The sequence below is a fragment of the Anser brachyrhynchus genome (genome assembly GCF_964034855.1).
Source record: "Anser brachyrhynchus genome assembly, chromosome: 14".
Taxonomy (NCBI): Eukaryota; Metazoa; Chordata; class Aves; order Anseriformes; family Anatidae; genus Anser; species Anser brachyrhynchus.
This window is the reverse complement of record NC_137709.1, coordinates 4,465,104-4,480,586: the sequence shown is the minus strand read 5'-3', so window position 1 is coordinate 4,480,586 and position 15,483 is coordinate 4,465,104. Positions and strand designations below refer to the sequence as shown.

The following is a 15,483-nucleotide window of genomic DNA, read 5'->3' as shown; positions in this document are numbered from 1 at the left end:
CCCTGTCCATGCTACCAAGGAAACTTTTCTTTAAGAGACATTTCAGCACTGTCTCCCCCTCAAATCACTTATTTTCAAAAGGTCTTTTTTGAGGTGAGAATGCAGTTTACTAAAGAGTCTTTTGAGATGTCTGCTCTATCAGTCTGCAAAAATTCATACTGAAGTTTCACAACTAGCATTACTGAAACCCAAACTAGAAAACTTCCCTTTCTCCTTTATTTCCCTACCTATTCATTACAATCTACTACAAGAAAAAAGTGAATACAGCTAGCTAGACCTAAAGTGACCCACTTCACGTTCTTTTCTCAATTTGCGCAGGTAACAACAATGGAAGACAAAAGATTGCATTAACAAGAGAATATCCTCCACTACCATACATTTGGAACAAAACATATATTGATTTTTGTCCCTAGGGAAAATGTGACATGAGGCACGTTTGCAGCAAAAACTACTTTTACTAGGATTACATTGCAGCAAAGTAGAGGAATCTTGTATTTTTGACAATATGATCCTTTCTCCCTGCATATTTATTTGTAGAAACAACACATTAAAACAGAAAAAGGAAAAATAGGTATCATTGGAGAACTGTCCAAATTATACAGAAATAAGAATGAGTGGATATAGCTACAAGAGCTTGAACTATCTGTGCTGCTTTTGTCTATTATGTTCGGCACTGATGAACAGCTGGGAGAATGCATCTAGTCGAGCTGTTTCCATTTTGTTTCTGAGAAGAAATCTCTGTGGATCAGAGGAGCCCCCTTGTATCATCTGAATGATAATAACTGGGTATAGGTCCAGTATAAGATATCCTGCAAATAGTGGAATGAAGGAAGTCCATTTTCTCCTTTGTGTTTGTCCCCTAAAACATCTTCCCATTCCCAGCATAATAGTATTGCCACTTTTCTTTCTCCTTTCCACAAACTCTAATCTAAGACCATGAAGGGAGAAAGGAGTCTCTAATAACAGCCCAATCCTTATCATGCCATCAAAGGGTAACCTAGATGATTCTGTGGTTTGAAGACTTGGAGGACTTTGTCCTAACTCCACCACTTCTACTTTGTTTCATTCCTTCTCTGCTCGGGGAGAACCGTCAACCTGCAAGGCATCATTGAGCAGGTTCTGGCATTTCCAAGCCCGGGGTACTCATGCTTTTGAGGGCACAGCCAGGTTCCCCTCCAAATTTTGCCTTTCCCTTAAAGTCAGTGAACGTTCAGATCAGTGATTTTGAAGAAAACACTGAGCTCAGACTGACATTTTTCTACAGAAAAAAAAACAACTCATTGAAAAATGCTTATATCATTTAACATGCAACAACTATTCCAATGTCTTCTCAGTATTATGCAGATAATATCAATGTGATTTCTTTTTAACAGGCTAAATACTTTTAATATGATGCACTTATTTTATGCATTACTGTTTCAAACAATTTATTTGTACATCTACAATCCACAGATTTTTCAAATACGCATTCACTTGTGCACCTCATACCACAGTGACAACACATTGAGTAATGTCAGCCTCAGGATGCATTTTCTAGTCTATACTATAGGGGCACATTTGAGTACGAAGCCTAATATGAAGTACACACATAAATCCCATTATTATTAGTGGAATCTATGTGCATTGCACCTCCCACACACTGTTTAAGAACTATGCCCCACAGAATCATTTTAAATAACCTACATTCTACAGCGTGAACCTGTTATTTAAAAGTTATTTCTTTGCCTACTCTATTATAAAGGGACAAGAGAGTTTACAGAGAACAAGCCTCACAGCTTCAGCCTCTGAGTTTCAAGCCTTTTCTTCGCATACTAAAAATATAAAGCAGTCTGTATCATTCAAATAATCTAATTTTCCCATCCACCTTCATTAACATCACTGGCTGAAGCCAATTACAAATGCCTTAAGGCTCATAGCCTCATAAGCATAGTGTGACAGGTCAAATTTTATTGTTTGCTCCATCTATCACTACTGACACAGTAATTCAAAGTACACAAGGTACAGTCTACTCACTGCTTTCTTCTTTCTCCCTGTGCACCTGCTGTAATTTTAATGTAGAAGCTTATTGAGAAGTACATTGTCTTCTGTCATTCTGTGCTGGCTTCTTCCCCACATTTAAGAAAAAGCCCCAAGTTACGCTTTTATTCACACAGCATCTAGCATTCCCTCCTTTGGGGTGAACATGCCTAAGCAAGTCATTTTTGGTGATGTACTTGAGCAACAAATACATTTTAGAATAATCTAATGTGGTTGTGAAAAAAAAAAAAAAAAAAAACAAAAAACACCTCAGCCACAGAAAAATCACCAGCACAAACATTTTTGAGTGATCTAGAGAACAAGCCAAGATGTTCATTTACTTTGTAAAACATAGATGATAGACCATCGTCTTCCAGTCTAAAGATGAGTACCTAATCTTACTCATTTATAGATCCTCTAAGCTTGCAATGTGACCAGATAGTCTTTATCCTGCAATGGCTGACCAGAGCTCTTAGAACCTTCTGTGGTGAATAAACAAATAGAGGGAAAAACTATTTCAGCTGCTCACACAATTAGTACTACGCCAAGGTGAAAAGTCTTGTGAACGTATACATATACACAGTTTAGCTGGGAAGCTGTCCCAGAAGTAGTCACAATGCACAGATCAGTGGATATGCAAGCCTGGTTGCTCCCAGTTATGATATAAAATTGGCAGAGGATTGTTAGAGATTTTGAAATACTATCTGACACTACCAAAAAGCAGCAGCTTCTCCAGGTCAACATAAAACTAAGTGGGATTTGAAAGGAAGCTGAGGAATTTGCTGGATCACTTGGTTATTTGAACAGAGTTCAGAAGTTACACTTCCCAGCTCCCTCAAAGTTTAACAAAGGTTACTGTACCAGGGGAAAGCACCGATTTGTTTGGCTTGGGGCTAAAGGCTGCACTAGAAAGAAAGTAGGAGATGAAACTACATTTTTCTGAGTACATTAACTGACCAAGCAATAAGTGTCATTTTTAGAGCACGTACAAAAATATCCCTTACAAGGAATTACAAGGTACACAAGTTTTTTTTTTTTTTTTTTTTTTTTATGAACAATAAAGCATCTTGACTTGTTTGGTGTGACATCATATTATTCCTTGTAATACTTGCCCTCAAGCATGAGTTACTAAACATCAGATGGTTTGACCTAGAACACCTCTGGCACATTTGTTTTCAATATTTAATTTTAATGAAGATTTTTTTTTTTTATAAGTTGCTCATTAGATATTTCTTTAATTTTAGCAGATGGACTCAAAACTTTCAGTCCTGCTGATGTGAAATTGCAAGATCTCTAATAATTGCAAGAGTTCCTTAATCCTCTACTAATGTAAGAGAGAAAATTGTGGTCCCAGAAACACAGATAGACCCTATGTACTATACAAAAAGAGACAGCTAAGAGGGGAGCCAGCATAATCTACAGGATTATAGCAAACTGCATCGACTGTGACAGTTCATGGTATAAAGTACATGTTTTATTACCAAGTTAATAGTTTTCTATACCACTGCCCTTTACTTACATAGAAATGCCTTTGATAATACACTAACCAACGGCCAGCAGCACAGCTGAAGGGATGAAGAGACCTGTTGCACAGGAACACATCAAATCCATGGACTCACAGTTAAGACTGGGGACAGTAGCTCAGCTTAGCTCTCAGAGCAGGATTTTGTTTGCTTATTTGTGACAACACATTTGAGCTTATCAGTCTCTAACCTTGGGATTGTAACGATATTGGTAACAAATAACTCATTTTACCTTGACAGTAGTTTTACCAGAAGTCCTTTTAAAAGGAGCCCAAATATCACTGCAATCTGCCCCACAAAAATACTAAGGCTTCCAGCACTGAACATATACAGGAGTAAACCCAAATTTATGACCAAAAATCCTATTACAAACTACAGAAAATTAAGCAAAATATTCTCTAGTACTTCTAAAATTTGCTTAACTTGGGAACAAAGCTGCGCAGAAGTGATTTACTTTACCCTCTCACAAGTGCTTGGTACTCAGAGACACAAATTTCCACATCTCATTGGGCAGCAGGGAAACAGACTAAGAGGTGAAGGGATAAATTTTCAAAGTCACAGATGGTGACTAAATGCCATCTGTGCCTTTCAAAATTCATTCTCAAATATGCTGATGAAAACCATCCCACCCTTCCCCAAGTAAGAATTGAGATCTTCCTTATTTCCAATTCTCTGCTCATTCCTTGTGACCATGCTGAGAAATATATATATATATACACACAAACAAACAATATATATATATATATACAAACAAACAATTGGATGTCTTTAGGATAAATACCACTTCATCAAATAACATTTCTCAACCAATGCTTCAAACCAAATGTACTGTGCCTTGCAGCAGCTGCAGAATTTAAGGCTCTGTGTTTTGCCTTCTGCAGGACAAGGTTTGTTAGCCAGGGCTTTTCTCCACAATAACAACTTCACAAAGCTTTTGGCTTGCAGGACGCAAGTCTCACTGGCCCAGACTACAGGCAGAGGGAAGATCTACCTCGCTAGGAGTACAGTGGCCAGATGTGCTCCAGAGAAGTGAGTGATCTTCAGAACCACTCAACATCACACAGGTTCTAGTTTTCCCAAGGTCTTCTGGAGTTTCCCTGTTACTTGTGAGAATAAAGTCAGTGATGCTGACTCACTCCAGACCTGTTGCTAGAGTTAGGAAACCCCCAAAACAAAATGAATCAAGTCAATGAAACAGAAGTGAACACTGAAAACCTACTGCTTGAGTATGGAAGTTGTAACAACATAGTAGGATGTTTTTCCTGTGGAAAACTCCAGTCACATCCCATGAAATCTATTAGTTTCCACAAAAATACATTTGAATACTCCATTAAAAATCCTGACCAGCTTGATCAGAAGATTCCAAGAAGCTTACTATTAGAGTTGTCACGTCTTAGACACATTTAACACAAACAGCAAAAAACCCTAACACTTCAAAGGTTTTTTCATTATGACTTCAAAGTAGCTCTCACAGTATTTTAGTGTGAGGGACCAAATCTTCTAAAGTTATGAAAAGGGAAAATACAAATTGTTTCTGCTTTGCAACACAGGTCAGTAGAAGAATTAGGTAACACACCAGATCTACCATACAGGGGTTCAGGCCTGTGCTTATACCATAGCTTACGTTGGGCCTAAACTCCGAACTCAAAGTGAAGAATTGAGTTTACAGATTTAAAAAAAAAAAAAGGGGGGGGGGGTTGGGAGGGGAATCTAAGTTTCACACAGAAAACAAATACATGAGGCTGACTTCATTCTCTTCTCCACAGGTTTTTAACCATATCTGACCTTGTCTTACTCTTCCTGTCTTTCCTCAATCTCCCCTTGCAGAACCAATCCAAAGCAAAAAGTTAGTACTGAATTTCATCCAACCCTTCACCCATCTAAGGGCAGAACAGGTCCTGCAGCTCACTAAGCCTCTGCTGAGTATCTTGTTTTCCATCGGGAACAGCATTAGCTGTATTCTTGGAAAGGCTGAGTCACAGACACCACAGCTGGACAGCAACATCACAGGCCCAGAGGATAGGTAAACCAGGAGAGTTGGGTTATAAAAAGCCTAACCACGCTGCACTAAAGATTCTCCACGCTTGGACGCTTTATAAATATTTGTTAGTTGTGCTTCTGAATACAGACTCCTAATTAAATGCATCAGCCCTCACAATGCACACATTTAACTAAGAACGTCTGGTTATTTTGGCCATTATTTTTTTCTCCCATTTCAAGATCACTGGAAAATTATTTCTCTTGCACATCCCTTAATATCGAATTTGTTACCTAATGTTATGACAACAGGAGGTGATTTTTCCATTTTCAAACAAAGACATGATCACAGACTTAATTAGTTCGCAATGATTTAATTAAAATTTGCAGAACAACAATGTACCTAATTAGGAGCATAATAATTATACCAATGTACCTTTCCATCTTTGAAGGGTACATTAGTCATTGAGGTGGTATGTTTTGTAATTTAAGATCATCCCTATTTTCATTTTCTGATTGGTTAAGTGCAGTCATCGTCATGTTCAGGTAATTGCTTTATTAACTAGCTTAATTAAACTTCCTGTAAAACTGACAGCTACACAGTTATTATTCTTAATGTGTTGCTGACAAAAACATTAACTAATTACATAGTGCTCTTTACAGGGCTTCCTTACCTCACAAGCTTAATTCATTAGTACTTTAAAGAGCTTTGAACACTGACTGCAGTATACTATGGAAGTATTTTGTATTGTCGGAGTATTAAATAGAGCTCTTTATATCCAGGAAACAGCAATCACTCTTTGCAAATCTTATAATAGGGGAGAGAGTTCACATATTTTAAAACATCTGCACTGCAAGCAGTAGGTGGACTCAGTGAAGTTTTTGACAAACCTAAAGCCTAGAGAGTTCAAAGTTAGAGAAAAAGAATGATAGAGAATTTCTAAAGTTTCCAGAAATGTAACAAAGTTTTACATGTCCAAGAAGTGCCAGAAACTATTACTGGAAACAGGATACAAGGACTGAGTGAATACAGACCACATTTTCCAACTGTATTCAACGTGTCATGCCACAACATGGAAATATCTGGTACCACTAAAGAATCCCACCACCCATAAAACAAGTTTGTTATCTGGAAATCAACAGAACACGAGGAAAAAATACTAAACACCACAGCCACATCACTTAATTCCCTTCAGCTTTAGCACTTGTATGAAGCTGATAAGACAACCCAGATCAATAACTGTGGCAAGTTTTTAAAACACTTCAGAAAAAGAACCAGAAAGGTTTTATACCTAAAAAGAGCGATGAGTCTTTGAAGCAGTACTACTCCTATATATGAAGATAAATCAAAATTAAGTTGGTTTTAATGAAAATCCATTCAGTTAGAAAAACATCAAGAAAATCTGCTATGCTGAGGATACTTAGACCTGATGTTAACACAAGATGTTAACCTAAGCAAGGATCCGTGATTTTATTTCATGCTTTTTATGCGCAGTATCAGTTGCTGAGTGTCTCTAGAGATGTCCAGCCATAATGTCATGTTCCAGTAAATGTGTTCAAGAACACAGCCCATGCTTCTATTGGGCAAAGAACATTTCCTCCACTACTCTGCAAATGGCTGCCTTTGAAGAATCCCAATCCCTTATAGTCGGGGGGGGATAGGCAGACAGTCCCCAGAATCATCAGCACTATAATTAACGTAAGTAAAATGTTTTCTTTTAAAACAGAATCTCTCCAGAAAGTACTAGAACAGAGTGTGACAGCCTGAGGATTAGCAAACAGCGCAAACCAGTAAAACGATAGTGCTTTTGCTATCTTGCCATACCGTCTGTATGACTGGAAGATTTTATTATCCAATCAGGAATGACTAAGACATCATTTAGAAGAACAACAATTAAAAATGCATTGTAAGTTACGTTCCCGGAATTGAATCCTTAATGATTTCTTAGTTTCCAGGAAAACAGAACACAACAAACAAAAGTCCTCTGCCTTCCGCAAGCTTTATCAAAAGTCATGCCAGCTCATGCTCTGCAGTCTTAATTTTGCTTTAAAGGTGTGAAATTAATCTTTGAAGCAGAAACTAAAAATGCAAGACAAAGATAAGGAATACTCAGGACCGGTTCAAAAAGAAATTTCAATCCTACTCAAAGTTGAAATGGAATATACTTTCTTAAACAGCAGTACTTCAGTGAAGACAAGTACATTAGCTCCATTATCTGCGTGCCTCATCTAAAGACAGGGATGCCTCCACTTTTATGTAAGAACCCAAGAGCCACACTAGCTCTGTGCTGCAGGCAGGATACTAGGCTGAGGAACAAATTGCAGATCCTTAAGAAGAGAGAGAAAACTACAAAGCAGTAAAAGAAAGAGCAAATTAGAAACAGAACGAATCATTCCTGCCCAACTATACCAATCATCCCAGCTTCTGGTAATCACTGGCTTAGGGACTCAGTGTGCTAGAGGTTTAGTAGCCTGCAGTGGATCCGTTCCCTGTGGATTCATATAAATCCCATTTATAGCTTCAGCCTGCACAATACCATGCTGCAGCGAATTTCACAATTCTGAACTGAAAAAAAATAAGAATGCTTCATTTGTTTTAAATCTGACTTAATTTCATTAGATCTTGCATAATGAAGCAAAACATTCCTTTTCCATTATTAGCCATAATTTCTTATAAAAATAACACCAAAGTGTTCAAAACTCTGTGCTTCCTTGCAGGTTCCACACCTCTGACAGCCACTGCTGCCCTTCTCCATGCATTTCCTAGTTCAACCATGTTAGCTTTGGGTTGCAATGATGATAACTGAAGGAAAATGAGATGCCCATAATAATACAATAAAGTTTTGTGCTTGTTCTCAATTCCTTTACACTTTGCATTTTTGCCCAGCAGTGATCATTACGATCCTCTTCTCAAAAACAGCCAGAATTATTCTAAAATCAAGTGGCTAAACAAAAGCCTGTGATGTGTATATTTGAGGTTTTTTTTCCCCTTCTTAATCTGTGTTACCATGCAATTACTGACACCCAAGTTTCATCTATATTATTCCATTTTCATTCATTTTTACCTCAGCTAAAAGTCCAAAGGAAGAAAAAAGCAATCTCAGAACAAACATCACTGATGGCATTGAACAGTAGCCTCCAGTCATTAGCAAAACGCTTTGATGCTGCCTTGCCAGGCTGTGAATACAGCCAAAACCTGTCTTCTGCCTAATCTCCTACCCCTGTGCTGGCAGGAAAAGGCAAAATGTAACCGAGCCAGGAAGGATTAAAACACCAGTGTGTGCCTGTGCATACAGCCTATGACTACATGAGTAGATGGCCAACAGACGATTTCAGAAGACTTTTTTTCCCTGAAATGTAGTGGCTGCTCTCCATTTTTTGCTTACGTGCTTAACAACAATCCTTTCATTTGCCCAGCATATCATTGCATGTGCACAAAGCAGCTGATGCAGAGCCAGATACAGATACGTACATATGAATGCAGAGCAGCATGGTGTTTGCCCACACTCAAGTGTCCACCTTGTTGTATCTGCACAGTCAATAATGGAACGCATCAGTGCTGCAGTGCCAGAAATAATACTTGCCAACTGCACAGCATGTGGAAAAAAAATTACCAAGGAAAATTATGATTTTAGTGACTTCGGGATCAAACGGATTAAGGCAAGAAGGAACAATGTTATCTGGTGAAAACTAATGATGAACTTGGGGAAAGCAGTTATAGTAATCTGTTCATAAAAGAGAGACCAACTCATGGTTTGTACTAACAGTAAAAACATTATTTGTTATGACATTAAAAATACACCACTTAATTTTAACACTCTACCTAAAGTATTTTCACTTCAGTTATCGTTTTGTCTTTGACAACAGATCAACAAAGCAGAACTTTTAGATGAAGTTGTATAGAAGTGACCATGTTCTACAGGCTACTGTAATAATACACTCTCAGGTTTACAGTGCTGTAAGCTGTATACAGCAGAGAACAACAGCACTGCTATAGAGCACCTCTGTTATTTAGTAAAGGTTAACAAGACGTGCATCCTCTTGCTAGGACCGAATGTCATAAAATAGGTTTACCAACCAGCATGACTCTGGAGGAGACTTCAATAAAAAAAAGTAAAGAAAGAGCAACGACAAATATGCATTGTGACCAGCAATCAGAGTATTTAAGAAGCAATGAAACCTTATGTGCCCAAGAATGGGGTAAAAAATTGGAACAAAAGCTGAGGAAAAGAACTTGCTGCACTTTAAAGTCCAACAAAATACTACAACTCTCCTTTGGCAGGACAGAAGCAACTGATAGTTAAAAACACAATAAATGAAGGTGAAATAAGTGTTGCTTCTGAATAGGTATTTCAGAAGTCTAAAAAAAAAAACAAAACAAACAAAACACTGACTCAAACACCCAACTTTTAGGAGGTATGTCTTTGACAATGAAGCACATCAGCAATAGGAATTGTTTGGGGTCTTTATTGTAGCACTCAGTCTTGTAGCTTAGCACAGTAACTTGGTGAATTTATGACATTTGCAGAATTTTGGATGAAAAGTGGTAAAGCTCTCTTATGGTAAAAATAAAATGCCCCCAAAAAACTGAGCTACCTGTGATGCAGGCAAGATGCACAGAAGTGAGTTCAATAGGATGACTGAATACTCAGTGAAGGCTATTTACTACAGACCACTCTACCTCACACTCTCAAGAGTTCAGAGGCAAAAATGTTGATTTCAAAATGAGCTCAATTTTAATCCTAGTAATAATCCTAAATACCAATGGTGCATTACTGTATTAAATATCCTAGAGAGTATTAAAAAGCGTAGCTTGTTTAAACAGGCAACTTTGAACACTTTTTGTGTATTCTGTATGTAGGAGAAAATTTCTGCTGATTTGCTCCTTTGGCCATGCAAATCCTTCAGCCAGAACAGGGTAGAGGCTTAAATGAATTAGCTGCGGCAGCATTTTAATACCTGCATCTGTTAATGGATGAAGTATGCAAGCTGCCCAGCTGAGAAGAGGATGTAGAATAACGGTGCTGATGACACTGCACCTATATCACAGCAGAGAATCCTTCCCTCTTGAAGATTTTATTTTCCTGCATTTTTCCAGGGCTTTTTCTTCTTGGATTTTAAAGAGTAGTTTTACTGGGTGTCAAACCCTACCTTGGACACAGAAAGAGAAGGAAACTTCAGGGGTATTTCCTAAACATGACTTCCAATGCCTGCAACACTGGTAATGGAACATGCGTCTGAGACATGGAAGGCTTTATTTGATAATAACAAATCTGGACTGCTGAATAGCTGTGAAGACAGTTTCTTTTATTGAATCAAGCCCTAAGGTGATCATATTTTTAGTATAACAATGAGCCAATTTAGTCCCGCTCTGGGATAATTCCCTGGGTTATGGGATATTTTTTTTTTTATGGTACCATATATGCTGCATCTGGCACAGAAGAGTATTAAAAGAGATGTAAACAAATTGTTGTATGTTAACAAAACAGCCTGAAGGAAAAAACACAAACAAAACAACCCACAAGAAGAAGAACAACCTATCACAGAACAATGATACTGTCAAGTTATATTACCTTTTGGGGACAAAATCTAAAGAAAACAAAACCAAACCAAGACAAGAACTAGCCTAGAACCCTCTTGTATGACCAAGCCAGTTTGGTCAGATGCATTTCTTTGCCTCATTGATATTGGAAGCATTCTACATCCTTACCAAGAACAAGCAATTTACAGAAACATGAATCATGAAAGTCATAAAATTCTGGTTTGTCATTCTAATTTGTTTTTTGTCAAATACGGAAATGTGTAAATTTATCAGCGCTTTTTCTACAGAAATAAACTAAGAGCTACAGTAGACTTAAATTTAATGCTGCCTATTAACTAAAGCCATTTGATCTTCATATTACAGCCTGCACAGTCACTGCTAAAAGGATTGCAGGGCACAAACAGGACTTACCTTGGTAGTATATGTATGTCCATCAGAGCCACAGACAGGGCTGGCATGCATCATGGGGCAAGGCTTGCATTTCACTATGTTAGCTGGTCCAGTCCAGTGCTTCTGGGCCAAGTTTCCTTTCTTTTGTCGAATGCTGTAAAATAAGAGGTAGCAGTTTTTTTTGAACCTACTTGTGTGAAACAGAAGAATGAAAACTTTTCTGAATAAAGCGTAGCTTGGTTTTCAACGCAGTATTCATTTAAAGAAAGTTAAGTATAGCTCCTAATGGTACTTATATAATATGGCACATTAGAGTAGATTATCTCAGTATCGTAAATTGGTACGTGCTATTAGATTAACAATATTTGGCAATTTTGATTTATAGCTACAAATGTCTTCACGTGTAATTACAGCATTTTGTTAAACCACACCACATTCCTGGTGAGGCACGCAAGCGACGTTAAACCAGGCTGTGTTTTCACTGAGCCACCAAATCCATGCCTGCAAAGACACTCCGCTGTAACCTATTGTCAGGTAGCTCCACAGGCGGCTAGCACTGCCCCCTTCTCCCTTTCAGGGAACAAAATCTTTCAAAGTATTTATGAACAGAAATTCTTGTTCAGGCAGAGTTCACGTTAAGACTAAGTAGCAACAATTTAAAAGTGAAGTTGTTTCAAAAGCATTACTATTTATATTATGGTTATAAGAATGTACAGGTATAGATAAAAATCAAAGAACTACGTATGTGCTGCAGCATTCTTCATAGGCCAGCTTCAGAATAGCTGTAATTCTCAGATCAATCACAGTCCCGCTAGGAACAATAGAGTGACATAGAGCATCTCCAATTCTACACATGCATTTGTACCACACTCTACTCAATTATTACATTAAAAATAAGTATGAAGTGACATCTGCTCTAAAGTCTTATTGGAAAACGTGCAATTGATTCTGATTAATGACTCATTTTCCTATAATAATGAACTACTTGGCTGCTACAACATTTACTAATTATCATCAGCATACTGTTGTAAGCTGATTAAAAGTTTGCTTTATAAACCACAAGTCAATGTTACAATGCAGATTCATTTTGGTCATGTGTACTTGTCTTTCACTTGAAAACGTTTACAAGGGAGGGGATCGCATCAGCTTTGCTGGAGACTTAAGAAAAATAACTGCCATCTGCTTCTATACCATAGTAAGAAAAGATATGATACAACAATTCAACTAGAAATTTACTTCAATGCACTGCTGAATGACTTTATCACAGTTCTAGAAAAATACATACAGATATATTTTAAAGCAATTTCGCTGCAGCTTGCAATTTGCTACACAATACTGACTGATGTAATGACACATTCAGCTGCTAAAATAATAGAAATTCTGTCTTTCATCTCAGTTAAAGTTTTCTTCTAGTATAACCTTTGTCACAGTGATGACTAGTGCTATAAAGAAGCTTGTGTCCACAGAAGGAATCCAATCATGATATCATAAACTATGAAAACACAAGCCCTGTATTAGAGGCTAAATTCCCTTGGATGTCTTGAAGAAGTTTTCTTAATCCATGGAGCAGCTTCCCCCCCTTCAGATGCATTCTGCCTTGCGAAGTTACCATTATACCACATGCTAAATGCTGCAGATGCAAGGTTGCTCATCTCTGAAGCACAGATACAACTCTGCAGACATGTTCTCCATGGTTCTGGGGCTGTATAAACAATTTCTTTCATTTTTCCAGCAGTAACTTTTGCTTCTCCGTAGCCCCCTTGCCTCCAACTAAGATGCAATCATTATCTTATTTTCTGGAACTGTTTCAATTGCAGGCTTTTTTTTTTTTTTCTTTCCAGCTTGACAAGAAAATTTGTTCATTCACTTTACTAATGGCCCTGCACTTCTAGAAGCATACAAACTGGGAGTGAAAGTATGTTGGGATGCAGTAGTGGATACTGATGAGCAAAGGCTGGAGATTGGAACCATGAAAGGTGCTGAGCTCTTCCTTCGGAGGCAGCAGGAGAACGGATCACAATTCAAAGCAGACTTTACCTTTCCACAGCCCTTGACTGCCACAATCTCAAAAGAAACTCGTCTGTATGTAAAATTGTTCAAAGGAAGAAAGTTTGAGGCTATAGAAAAAACAGCTAAAGAAAGGCTAAACTTGAAATGTATGATTTAGTGCCACTGTCAAAGCCATCAGCCACAAAGCATTCAGGATGGAGATGAGTGACTGAACTAACAAGCACCTCATCAAAATTAAATGCAGATTGAAGTTCTTAGCTAGACTGATGCCTAACAAGTCACAGGATCTTGAGGCTTTGAGTGGCATGCCTAAAATACATTACACAGTATTTGTGACCCAAGTTCCATTCAGGCATTTCACACTACCCTAAAGAGAAAAGTCTGCTCCTAACATGGCTGCTTAGCCCTTTCTGCACATGACTTACAGTTCCCTCTTCATTTCCTTACTCCCGCTTTGGCCACTTCAGGGTTTGTACTGCAAAGCCAAATTCTGCTGTAAGATTTTTCTAGAACTAATGATGTTTTCCGCTCTCTCATCCTCACTTAAAATAATAAAGAAAAAGTAATTTAAATTTGCCCATTTCATGTCATTTCAGCAGCTCATCAAGTCTAGTGGCCTTTTCCACCACTTACTGAGAGCAAAGAGAACAAACACAGCCTTAGTGCTAAACTCTGCTCCTGCTGCAGGTGCCTTGAATTCAACAGCAAGGCACGTGAGTGAAAGCAGCACCTCCCCTTGTCTCTTAACTAAAAAGGTTTCACCTGGACTTGATTCAAAGCATTTCATTTATACACCTGGAAGGGAACAGCATTAACACCCTTGTCTTCCCCCAAGCTGGTTCATCTTTGGGATCTTTTGATATTAAAAGGAAACTTAGGCTCTCAGAGGAGTATTTAATAACAAGAACAATTCACAGTGGAGTATGTCTTAAAGCATTTCATTCTTTCCAAAGGAAAATGCAAGTTTGCAATTTTAGTAGCACTTTACATCAGGTGCGTAACAAGGCAGGGGGTTACCACAAGAAGTCTGCAGCGATTTTAACTTCTAGATTTACGATTTACCTGGCATTGTAGTCTGGCAGCCATTTTGGTCGCAAGAAGCAATTTGGGTTTCAAAAGCGGATTTATTCTTTTCAAGCTACAGTTTTGTCAGAAACAATAGCACGAAGTGTCACTGTATTTGAAGCAAGTCAAAAAACATTTTTGTCAGCTTGGTTGAGAGAGCAATAGTTGAAAGTTGTAACTGGATGCCCGGATCCTTCAATGCCCTCCCCTTCAATGCCAAAAACACAGGTAAGGACCCATTAGAAAGGACATCCTTTTTTCCAGAAGTGTGTATTTTTCAGGAGTGACATTTTGAGACAGGATAAGGCTTCTGGAAGCTGTTCAAGCCTATAACCCCTAACAACGCATCAAACATCCAAACAAACAAATTAAAACCTAGACAAGAATATTGGCTGCCATAAGCAGACAGCCTGCAAATCCCTTCTCAATGGAAGGGCACATTCACACACTCTGGGAACATGTTTTACTATGCTAATCATCTTGTTTTAGAGTAAATATGTCAGGAGCAAGACAGGCCAAAACAAATTAAGCCTTTTTTTTTCCTCCATGACAACTTAACCAACTTTAATCCTGCTTTAAGGCTCAGAGTCAAAAGGATCTACTACAAGTCATCGGAAAATAACCACTGTGCAGAGAGAACAAACTAAGCAGTCCCCACTGGGGTAAGTGTCTGCCACATTCATAAGGACAACTGAACCAAGTATTTCCAATAGTCTAGAAGAAAGTAGACGTGAACGTCTTGCTCAAGCATTAAGACTTATAGAAAGACATTACCTGGTTTCACTTTTCAGACTGATGCACTGAAAAATATAGGATTAGTTAATTATAGGGTTAGTTAATTAGTTAAGTTTTACAGAACATAGCCTCTTAACGTTTTAACGTATAGACAATGTTAGTGACTGGAAACATCCACACTTCAACACAGGGGGAACACACATTGACACAGCTTCATTACTCGTT

General features: G+C 38.1%; 1 protein-coding gene across 2 annotated transcripts in view; it reads right to left on the bottom strand.

Annotated features, from left to right (window-relative positions):
• The window catches only part of SPOCK1 (SPARC (osteonectin), cwcv and kazal like domains proteoglycan 1), a 288,261-nt gene that overhangs the window by 85,305 nt on the left and 187,473 nt on the right, over positions 1-15,483 (bottom strand). For both annotated transcript variants that reach the window (XM_080555024.1, XM_080555025.1), the window contains one exon: positions 11,470-11,602. In XM_080555024.1, the coding sequence (XP_080411150.1) occupies positions 11,470-11,602 (133 nt within the window). The remainder of the gene's footprint in view (positions 1-11,469; positions 11,603-15,483) is intronic.